Consider the following 11,931-nt stretch of genomic DNA (forward strand, 5'->3'; position numbering starts at 1 on the left):
CCCTCACATATACCCCATGCTCATCAGGGCACTCAGCCTAGCTCTCTGTGGGGCACCCAACTTGAATGCTCTAACTACTTGACTATAGAATAACATACTAATTATGAACTGGGCTTTGGCACAAGATGGATCTGAGTTCTGCTCCTTGCTTTATAACTTACCAGCTGCCTGTCTGAGCTCTGGACACTCATCTGCAAAATAGTGATGATCATAATAACCTATGACACTATTTTTTTTTTTTTTGAGACAGAGTCTCACTGTGTCACCCTTGGTAGAATGCCATGGTGTCACAGCTCATTGCAACCTCAAACTTTTGAGCTTAAGTGATTCTCTTGCCTCAGCCTCCTGAGTAGCTACAGGTACCCACTACAACGCCTGGCTATTTTTCTGTTACGGTTGTCATCGTTGTTTAGCAGGCCGGGGCCAGGTTCAAACCCGTCTGCCTCAGTGTATGTAGCCGGCGCTCTACCCCCTGAGCTGTGGGCACCGAGCCCTTATGACACTATTGTGAAGATTAAATGAAACACAGTGTATGTAGCACTCTTAGCACACAGAGCCTTGTCTTTACTTAATTCAATAAATAGTGACCAATGAGTCACTATTTAAACTACACATAGAAGTTTAATTTCCAAATATTTGGAGATTTTCCAGAAATTTCTGTTATTAATTTCTAAGTAAATTCTATTATGATAAGAGCACATGCTCTTTATGAACAATATTTTTCAATGTACCAAGATTTATTTTATATCTCAGCATAAAAACCGGCCAAAGGTCCAAGGGAACCTGGGGAAAAAAAATGAATATTTTGTTATTATTGCGTACACTATCCTATGAACATCAATTGGCAAAATTCATTGATGGAGTTGGAAGTCTCCTATTTCCATACTGACTTCATGTACTTGTTCTATGACTTACCAAAAGAGGAGTATTGAAATCTCTAACTAAATTTTTGGATTTGTCTATTGCTCCTTTCACTTTTGTCAGTTTTTGCCTCCTGGATTTTGAAGGTCTGACTTCAGATGCATGTAGACACAGGACTAAAATGTCTTATTGATAACTGGACTCCCTTATCATTATATAGTATGCCCCTTTATTCCTGAAATATTATTTATTGTGAAATATTTTTCTGATATCAGTATAACCACTGTAGGTTTTTAAATTTTACTTATTTATTTTTGAGACAGAGTCTAACTCTGTCACCCTGGGTGACATCATAGCTCACAGCAACCTTGAACTCCTGGGCTCAAGCAATCCTCTTGCCTCAGCCTCCTGAATAGTTGATACTACAGGCAATCATTTTCTATTGATAGTTTTTCTATTTTTTAGTACAGGCAGGATCACACTTTTTCTCAAGTTAGTCTCAAACTCCTGAGCTCAACCAATCCACTGGCCTTAGCCTCTCAGAGTGATAGGATTACAGGCAAGAGCCATAGAACCTGGCCCACTCTAGGTTTCTTACTATTAGTATTTGTATGGTATACATTTTTTCCATCTTTTTATTTTTAATTATTTATGTCTTTATGTGGAGAGTTAGCTTGTTATAAATAGCCTATATTTGGATCTTCTTCCTTAAATTAAGTTTATTTATATTTAATACAGTTATAGATATAGTTAGGTTTAAATTGATCATCTTGCTCCACAGAATCTGACCATGCTGGTACCCTGATCTCAAACTTCCAGCCTCCACAACCATGAGAAAATAAATGTCTATTGCTTAAGCCACTCAGAACCATGGTATTTTGTTATGTTGGCCAAAGCATTCTAAAACATACTACTACAATCCAATGACATTTTGATTCATTTTATGCCTACTAATTCTCTCTTAATTGTGTTCATGTTTTTCTTTAAATCCTTGAGCATATTGGGCATATTTATAATAGCTATTTTAGTGGTCTTATCTGCCAATTCTATCATCTCTAGCATTTCTGGATATATTTCAATTAGTTGATTTTTCTCCTGATTGTGGTTTCTCCTGGCTTCTTTGCTGTCTACTAATTTGTTATTAGATGAATGACATTGTAAATTATAAATAACTGTTATATTTTATTATTATCTTTTTTAAAAGTATTGGGCTTTTTGTGGGCAGGCAGTTACATTAATTTGATGCTTTTAAGGCTAGTTTTTAAACATTTTGAAGACAGATCTAGAGTAGTCTTTACTTCATTCCCAAGATGTGACCCTTTCATCATCTCTGTTAAATGCCTCATGTCTTCAATGGAGGCCTCTCATTCTGGCTAGCAAAACTAAAAATCTGCTTAGCCCCATGTGAATCTAGGAATTGTTGAGATGAAGAAGAAAGCAGAGATTATGGGACTTATTGAATGGTTACATATGGAAAGATAAAAAATGAAGAGAAATTACTGAGAGGATGATGCCATTAGTCACCAGTAAGGTGAACATTAGAATAGGGGAGAGAGTGAATTCATTCCATCATGGATATATTTATATATATATAACTCAATATATAAGTATATAATTTATATTAAAAATATAATATAATTTATGTTAAATATATAATTTTTATATATTTAATTTTAGAATTCTGCAAGACATGTAAGTGGAGAGGTCAGTCAGAAGCCTTGGATGTGAAATCAGTAGCTCAGAGATAAAGCCTGGAGTAGAGACTTGGGAGCAACCAATACGTAACAGTTAAGAGCAGCTAACATTTGCCAAGCATTTATATACATGGTACTTGAACCTAAGTGAAAGAATATTATTACAAAGGGGGAGTGTTGAAAGAGGACTAAAAATAGAAAATCTCTTGTAAAAGGTGGACAGAGGTGAAGCACACAAAGAGAAAGAAGAGGAAAGGGAAGAGGAAGAAAGGCGAGAAGAGGAATCATGGTGAGAAAAATCAGAAAAGAACCAGGAGATGAAGGAGACATGGGAGCTAAAAGAAGAGAGTTTCAAGGAAGGCATGGTCAACGTCATAAAGTGACACAGACCAGGCCAGTAAGATTAAAACTGAGAAATTTCTCCTGGAGTTGGCACCTGGTGAAGGTCTCTGGTGAGCTTGGAAGGAGCAGTTTTAGTGACCCAGGGGAAGTGAAAAACCACAAAGTAAACAAGTGAAGGAGAAGTGAGGAAGTGGAAAGAATGAAGTGTAAATGCTTCTTTCTAGAAATTTGGTGAAGAAAGGAAGGTTAGTGATAGAGCCGTAGTTGAGGGGGCCACATAGAAAAGGGAGAGTTTTTTTGTTTTCGTTTTTATGGGAGAGCCTTCAACATGTCTATGAGCTCATAGAAAAGGTCAGCAGACAGGAAGAATGGAATAAAGTCCCCAAAGGAGATAGAGTAATGGGATCAATAGCACTAGAAGATTCCCAGGTCTCTACAGTTAATAGGTGGTAAGTTACTCGTGGTTGGCAGAGACATTATTTATCACCCCCATTTTTAAGATAGAAAAATGAAACCCACAGGAGGAAGAGACTTTCCTCAAACCACATAGTTCGAAACTTGGCAGAAGAGATCCTACCCTCTACCCCTGGCCACCTGACCTTCTATCCTGAAAGACTCCCTTTGTATAAGACTAGAGCCTTGGCTACCCCTGCAAAAACCTGGGAAAAGTGGGATGTCTGATTCCAGAGAGGGAGATGCAGGAAGGGTCTTAGGGCACATTTTGGGAAGGGGTGGTTGTCAGGAAAGGGGTTGGGGAGGAGAGGACAGAGAGGGAGGAAAGCAAAAGCATCTCCACCCAGGCAGCAGCTGCTCCCAAATATGTCACAACTTGTCAAAGAGGCAGAAATAGAAGCAGCCAAGGGAATGGAAGGGGGTGGGGTAGGGCTTCTGAACCCACAGAGAGGGCAGCGTGGTGGGGGCAGCAGGGAAGAGGGACAGCCAGCGGGCTGACTCCGGAGGTGAGTATGACAAATATATGCCAGACACTTCTAGGTAGGATGAAATAGGTGCAGAGAACCATCTCATTTGAGGTTGGGTATGGAACACAAGTAGATAGGGGAAAAATACAAAATATCTCTAGGAAACCTGTCCTCATATTAGTCTACTCTTTAGGACTAGACCTAGTTTAAACAGCCCTCAAAACAGTCTTCCTAACCTGATTCCATGAGCACTTCCTCCATACTCACAGCTGAGGTAGAGAAAGGGGCCATTTGGCTCATTCAGTCCAGCATCTTGATTTACAGATAGGGAAACTGAGAACCAGAGAGGCATCATGGCAGCCACATACCCTGGCCGCTTATGCAGGGTCCCTTCTACTGCTCGGCAGCTTCCTGGCTGTACTTTTCCTATCTGGCAGTTGAAAACTCTGTTCTCACAGGAACATGGGACACTCATAAGAAACACACTACCCCCTCCCCAGAGCCAGGGCCCAGATCCACACTGCCACACACTCAGCTGAGCCCTGTTCTGGTTATTTTAAAATTGTCCCCCCCATTCACCTCCCCTTGACCTCCACTCACTCTCCTCAGACCCAACCCCTCCACCTTCAGGCCCACACCTTCCCACACCCCAAAGCCAGAGATTCTTAAAGAATGATCCTGGCTCTGAACTTCAGATTCCAGGCAGGGATGGGATTTCCCAGTGGTTATCTGATGCCTGGTCCTCTATGGAAACAATGTGTGACTGTGGATGGACGCTGAGGCCCTTCCCTCCTCTTTACTTCTCAGCCCTAGTCTCTTCTGCCTCCAAATTTCTCCGGTCTCAATCCCTCAGGCATCTGCCTAGCAACTCCAGCCCACCTTGCCTAGATCTTCCCTTCATCTCTCTGTCACCTTGGCTTGAACTCTCCAACCCCCTCACTGCCTTCCTACCTGTGGCCCAATGCCCACCTGGAAAACATGTACTCACTTGCTACATACACCTTTCCTTACCTGCTAGCCTCAGAGAGGAAGAGGAAGAAGCCCTTGGATTCAGCCCCAACACTTAAGCTCAGGTCAGCAAGAGCAGACACTCTTCACTTTTCTGACATGTATCCTTTTACCCTTGACCAAGTTACTTCCTGTCTCTGGGTCTCTGTTTCGTCACACGTAGAAGGAAAAAGATGGACCAGCTGACCCTGCCGTGCAGCTCTGACAGTCTATATTTTGTAATCTGTTCTCACCCTGCTGCAAAGCTACTGCTCTACAAATAATCAGCAGTGTTTGCATTAAATGTGCCTTTAAGTACTATTGAAATGCGTATCATTTGCCCACCCCCTAGCTAGTCTTCATCACTAATATCCAGAGAGCCATCCCAGGAAAACCAAGGGTGGGACCTCTTTGGAGAAGTCTAAGGCTCCCACCTTCCCAGACTTCTTGCTCCTCTATTCCGAAGCACATGAGACTTTAGAATGCCAAACTTGCTTTGATTTTAACCAAGCATCCTGGAAGCTCAGATCAGCCCACCTGTGAGGTCAGTCGGTACTAAAATATGCTGGAAACCATGGAGCTGTGACTGGGTGTGCAGCAGAAGGGGAAGCAAGGAGCAGGGAGCAGGTGAAGGGGATTTCTGAGCATTTGAAATCCAGACGCTACCATGCAAATAACATCAACCCAGCATGCAAATAGACAGAATCAAGTTGAGACAGTCAGGGTGGGGGAGCTTGGAGCCCTGGAGCCCCAGTGGATAAGGGCTTCCTCTGGTGGAAGCAGGGCTGCTAGAGGAGGAGGCTATAGTTGGGGCAGGGGGCCCTATGTGCCCAAGCCAGCAGGGGTGGGGATTAGGGCCGGACGCCCTGCTGTCAGGTTAGAGCTGATGGATCGCCACTGGTGGTGGAACACAAAGGCTGTTCTGTGCTTGGCACCAATGTGTTCCCATCCATCAGAGGGCAGCTTGCAAGGGTGGAGGGGTGTGCAGGGGGAGGAAGAGCCAGCTTCTAGATGAGGCCTCTCCACGTCTCAGTGCTGAGAGAATAATCCCCCACATCGGGATTTTGTGAGGTCAAAGACACCTGGGTCACTCTATCATCTCAGTCCTGGGAGGGTCTATGCCCCGCAACTGGGCCCTGAAATGGTCCCCAAGTCACCTTACTCAGACATACACAACACATCTACAGACAGGGATTCAGAGAAACCCAGACACACAAGGTCACCCTAACCTCCCAGCTCTGCTCTCATGTTTGGTTAGAGGAAAACATCATATAGACACAGTCCAAACTCATGGCCAACAGAGCCTCTTGCAGACAAGAGCTGGGTCTATTCACTGCTCTTGCCCCAAGTCTGATTCCAGAGAGGCTGACACAGGGTAGGGCTCTCAGTAAATATGCACTGAGCAGATGAAGAGTGAATGAATGAATTTCTTCTCTGGATTATATGAGCACGTTCCTAGCCTACTCTTTCATCACCTAACACTTACTTTGGTTAGATGACTTGTATACTCATCTTCCTTACTCAGCAGTGAGTATGCTAAAGGCCAACAGGTCATGTCTTACCCACATTAGTGGCCCCAGCACCTGGCACAAGGGCTCAATAGTGTTTCTTAACTGAAAGGAAGAATGAATAGACAAGCACAGTTGGGCAGAGCCAGTTTTCCCTACTCCGTTCCCGCTGCTGCAATCCCTGGGAGGCAATGAGGACAGCCTGTGGGGAGGACCATGGGGCTTTGGGGGGGGCAGTCCAAAGTGAAAAAGAGGACAAAGCAAGGAAAGGGATTAATATTTATTGGGTTATTGCATGTGCTGAGTGTGCTTTCATTTAATACAGCAACCAGTCTCCTTGGCATGTACACGCACCATCCTTAGCCAGCCTGAAACATGCATCCTCACCTGGTTGAATCCATCCTCCACGTGGGTTGTTCGGGCCTTCATCATCTTACTCCTGGATGACTGTCATGCTCTTCTTTGTGGTCTCGCTGCCTCAGCTTCCAAATCCCTCCCTGCTCCCATCTTTGCAGGCTTGTCTCCAGTCACTCCCTTACCTGAATCCCGAGCTCTATACAAACCGGCCTACCCAATGCCCCTTCCCCTCCTCTCCTCTCCTCATCCAGATCCTGCCTGTTCTCCAAGATCTGGCCCAGTGCGCTCCCCTTGCCAAGCCTTCCACAGAGGTTCTACCGTCTCACAAACTCCTGAAACACTCTTTTGAGGAACCCATTCATATGCAGTTGATTTTAGACTCCATGCTTATTGCAGAAATAACAAAGTGCTCCCATAACTTGTAACTTAGCTTTCACATGCAGTCTGTGCTCACTAACTTGATATTAACGTTCTGGAAACCAATGCAGAACAAGCCAGGTCTGCTTCCATTCTAGACAAAGAAAACATATTATTTAAGGGTAAGTCAGACTGGATCCTGAAAGGACTAAAGATATAGTATCTGGGTTTCTATAGTACTTCCAACATCATTCCTTTTCTCAGGGCTCATAGGATTGGAGTGTAAACTGAGTCATGGTTCTTTCTTTATTCTTTTTTTTCTTGCAGGGAGGATGTGTTAGAAATAGAGACTCTCCTTCAGCCCAGCTGGCTGGGCTGAAAGCAAGGTCTAGAATCCACAGTTTCCACGCCGCTGCTTCCCATCACGATGGCAAGGCCAAGAGCCAAATCAAGACCTCACTTTCCCCTCTCAACATGCTTGAGGTTGTTTTATTGTCCAGCTATGTTCCCTCCTCACCTCTATTTCTTACCCCAAAAGGATGCCAGAATTTGCCTGGTCGTCACTGTGGGTAATAGGAAGGAAAGCTGGTCCCTCAAACGCTGTGTGGATCTCAGCTTCTCTGTGAAGTCTTCTCTGCGTCCCCAGCACAGTTCCTTTTCCTCTTATTGTTTTTGGCACTGGTTCGAACTTACCAGTTTCATCTATCATAGGAGGTGGGATAGGAAGAAAGATCTGACTTAGTCATTGGGGCCCTAGAGAAAAAAATGGAACCAAAGGGAACAGATTGTAACTCAAAGCCTAGAAAGACTCATGAAGCTACACGTCAATGGGATGGACTGTCTGTGACACCAGCAGAAGCTAAGCAGTGGTCACCCGGGAAGGAGATTTGGGCATAGAGAGTTGGGTAGAGCAGGTGACCAGTATGGTCTCCTAGAGGGTAAGGTCAGGGTAGGGACCCTGTCTTGGGTATCCCCAAGCCCCAGCCCTGTGACTGAACCTAGTTCACTGCTGGTATCTGGGGCCTGTATACTGCATTGCAAGGAATTGGTCCTCACAGACCTCAAGGCCTCAACTAAGAGGTAACCATGGATTGAGAGGTCCAAAGATTAAAGAGCCCTCTTCCACCTTCTGTTTGAGACCTGAGTGATATGTACTCAACTGATGGCTCAGGCAGGAAGAGGTGGAACAACTGATCCAGGTGGCCAAGGAGAGGGGAGATTTAAACTGGATTTGAAGGGCTGTTTCTCCTCTCCTGCCCCCATCCACAGTGAGGTGTCAGAAAAATTCTTATATCCAAAGGAGGCAGGAAACAGTTGAGAAGATGACGCAGAAGGACAGATAACTGGTCCAGAGTGAGAGAGGGAGGAAACAGAGAGCTTAGTAGAGCTTGACCTTGCCACAGTGGGGACAGTGGACATGTGTAGGCCATAGTTCTAACCCTCTGACCACAACCAGCTGTATTAAAAAAAAAAAAACAACTTTCCCTGACCCATGTCCAAAACCAAAATCCCCCAAATTTCTCTTGCCTCAGTTTACCCCTAGTTATATGAGACCTAAGAGAACATATGATGTCAGAGCTGCTTTGGAAACCCAGATGTTGAATCCATTTACCCCTCTGAGTCTCAATCCTTAACCCTAAACATTGAGTACCTCTGAATGCCCCCAAATTGAAGCAGTCTTGGTCTTTGGGGAGGGTGGTCTGTAAAAGTATCTCTGACTAGTACAGTGTGGTTAAGGTGCTGTCAGCAAGCAGGGAGATGGATAAGTTGACTTTTAAGGCCCCTTCCAGCCTAAGCCTACCCCTTCCTAGTGCCCTCCTCCCCTTATACCCACTGGCTTCTTTGGGACTAGCAAGGAGGAGCCGGCGGCCGCCCAGCTAGGAATAATTGAAAGGAGCAGATGAGAGGGGAATGTCTCCCCCACCTTCCCTGCCCCACAGGGGCTGCCGAGAAATGAAAACTAATCAAATTACACCCTACGGCCTCCCAACCCGTGCACAGGAGCCGGCCTGGGCCTGGGGCAGGCTGGCTGGGTGGGGTGGGGGCTGTGGGGGAGAGGGAAGGGGAATCACATCTAATCCACTGTAAACGTCTTGATGTGCAGCAACAGCTTAGAGGGGGGCTCAGGTTTCTGTGGCGTTGGCTATATTTATCTCTGGTTCCATGCCAGCAGGGAGGGTTTAAATGGCACCCAGCAGTTGGTGTGAGGGGCTGCAGGAGCTTGGGGGTTGGTGGCAGGAACAAGACTTTCCCGACCCCATGGAGCTTTATGAGACATCCCCCTACTTCTACCAGGAACCCCGCTTTTATGATGGAGAAAACTACCTGCCCGTCCACCTCCAGGGCTTTGAGCCACCGGGCTATGAGCGGACTGAGCTCAGTCTGAGCCCTGAGGCCCGAGGGTCCCTGGAGGACAAGGGGCTGGGGACCCCGGAGCACTGTCCGGGCCAGTGCCTGCCATGGGCCTGTAAGGTGTGCAAGAGGAAGTCGGTGTCTGTGGACCGGCGGCGGGCGGCCACACTGAGGGAGAAGCGCAGGCTCAAGAAGGTGAATGAGGCCTTCGAGGCCCTGAAGAGGAGCACCCTGCTCAACCCCAACCAGCGGCTGCCCAAGGTGGAGATACTGCGCAGCGCCATCCAGTACATCGAGCGCCTGCAGGCCCTGCTCAGCTCCCTCAACCAGGAGGAGCGCGACCTCCGCTATCGGGGCGGGGGTGGGCCCCAGCCAGGGGTAAGTGGCCATCCAGTCCCCCTGACCCTGGCCTGGGGGCTGGAGGGAGGCACCTGGACAGCCGCTAGTCCCCACAGAGGGGCCCCATCAGTGGATTGAAGCAGGTGCCAGTCAGGGTCTTAGGGGGCTGAAGGACCCCTCCCTCTGCTAGACCAGGGCTGTTCTGCTGACCTCCTATGTCTTGTGTTCTTTCCAGAAGAGATGAGATAGATAGGGTCAGGGTAGGGTGGCACAGGACTGAAGCAGTGCTCCAGGGGCAAGTCCATAGTCAGTCCAGATAGGGTGAGGATTAATCAAGTGCTTGAGTCAGAGCCCAAAAGGCCAGGCCAAATATACCAGGACTGCTGCCCCCCAACCCCCATCCTGGGTGTCGCTGAGCAGAGAGAAAACCCACTCAGCCTCACTAGAACCCCAGCAAGCCTGTGCAGGAGTGACCCTAGTTGGGCCAGACATTCTGCCTCCATTACCCTTATCCCCAGAGTCAGAAAGACCCTTTTAAGCTGCTGTCCTGTGAAGGCAGAATCACCACCTGGCATGAAAGCCAAAAAAGACCTGGAAGAAGGGCCTTTGTAGTGTGAAAAGAGCTGGTTGTGAAGATTCAGGGACTGGGGATGGCCTGATCTGGAGGGCCACATCCTGTGGCCACCTTCCAACCCCATCACAGGTGCTTTTGACTACTTAGACTAGGCAGAGACACATCAAAGAATGGCTGTGGCCTGACCTTGGCCCTTTACACTATCTTGCAGGTGCCTGGTGAATGCAGTTCCCATAGCGCCTCCTGCAGTCCAGAGTGGGGCAGCGCACTGGAGTTTGGCACCAACCCAGGGGGTAAGTAGGGCCTGACCCAAGGGAACCTTGTCTCAAATCCCTTAGCCCCTCCCTAGGCTGGGTTCTCACTCTTACCTTGCTCCTTGCTCCAGTCCTCTTCCTTTGGCTTCTTTAGGGACTTACTGGGCCTGGGGTCCCAAATGGTGGGCCAGAAGGCCCTGCACCTCCCTGCAATCTTAACCTGCTAAGGAGTGACAGCAGACTCCTGAAGCTCCCAGTTGGTGCCTGGTGGCTGACCTTCTCCCAGAGAGGAGAAAGTCCCTGCCCCAGGGGTCCCTGGGAATTGCTGAGTCAGTGCTGCAAAACTGGGCCCAGCAAAGGGCAGTTCCAGTCTCTGAGGATACACCATCCTGGCTCCACCTCAGAGTAGTTGCTTCCAAATCCTAACCCTGCTAGACAAGAGCACACATGCATGCACACACACCCAGCACTGGGAAAGGCAGGATTCCTGTTTTGTTCACCCATCTATCCTGTGAAGCCTGTGTCACTTACAGGCTTCATCCTCCTTTCTGGGCCTCAAGATCCTCTTCTTCATGCAGGTAACACCCTCCCACCTTCTCCTTACAGATCATCTGCTCGCATCTGACCCTACAGATGCCCACAACCTGCACTCCCTCACCTCCATCGTGGACAGCATCACAGTAGAGGATGTGGCTGTGGCTTTCCCAGATGAAACCATGCCCAACTGAGACTGTCTGCCAGCCTGGGCCCCCATGCAAGCCCCCCAAGCTGGCCACAGACGTCACCACCTCTACAGCAGGGGCCTCCTAAGCTAGGCTGGGCTGGCACCTGGAGGTCACCCTGGGCTGCCATAGGCCAGACTATCCACATCCTCATCCATATAATGTTAACCCACCACCCAGCAAGGGAATGGATGCCCTAATGTAGCTGACTCTTTAGAGTAGAGGGCACCCCCTTTCCAGGGAGATAAAGCAGGGGACCACAGTGCCCCCTTGTGTATGCCTCCCCCTCAGGGGGCAAACTCAGGAGCTTCCTTTTTATCATAATGCAGCCTGTGATTCCACCCCCCCCAAGTGAAACAGTTTAAGAGACAAAGACAGTGTCCTGACCTGGACAAGCTGTGCCTGTCTCCTGTTCTGGTCTCTTCCTGATGCCAGTGGCTGGGCTGGGCCTGCCCTGAATTGAGAAGAAAGGGAGAGGAACAATCTTCTGTTCCCAAGTCCTTGGGGGGGCCAAGCTTTTGCAGTGAATATTGGGAACCTTCCAGTGGTTTTATGTTTTGTTTTGTTTTGTGTGTTGTTTGTAAAGCTGCCATCTGACCAAGGTCTCCTGTGCTGAAGTTGCTGGGGACAGGCAGGGAAGAGGGGGCGGGGTTCTTGGGGTGAT

General features: G+C 47.7%; 1 protein-coding gene across 1 annotated transcript; it reads left to right on the top strand.

Moving 5' to 3' along the window:
• Positions 1–9,210: 9,210 nt before the first annotated feature.
• MYOG (myogenin) lies at positions 9,211–11,931 on the top strand. The gene is made up of 3 exons (XM_003792260.3): positions 9,211–9,756; positions 10,503–10,584; positions 11,152–11,931. The coding sequence occupies exons 1-3, from the start codon at positions 9,211–9,213 to the stop codon at positions 11,271–11,273; spliced, it is 750 nt and encodes a 249-aa protein (XP_003792308.3). The 3' UTR covers positions 11,274–11,931.

Source organism: Otolemur garnettii, unplaced genomic scaffold (genome assembly GCF_000181295.1).
Source record: "Otolemur garnettii isolate 467f Iridium unplaced genomic scaffold, OtoGar3 scaffold00055, whole genome shotgun sequence".
Lineage (NCBI taxonomy): Eukaryota > Metazoa > Chordata > Mammalia > Primates > Galagidae > Otolemur > Otolemur garnettii.

Coding starts and splice junctions, on each gene's coding strand:
- MYOG (XM_003792260.3), top strand. CDS start 9,211: ATGGCACCCAGCAGTTGGTGTGAGGGGCTGCAGGAGCTTGGGGGTTGG. Junction 9,757..10,502: donor GGGGTGGGCCCCAGCCAGGG/GTAAGTGGCCAT, acceptor ACTATCTTGCAG/GTGCCTGGTGAATGCAGTTC. Junction 10,585..11,151: donor GTTTGGCACCAACCCAGGGG/GTAAGTAGGGCC, acceptor TTCTCCTTACAG/ATCATCTGCTCGCATCTGAC.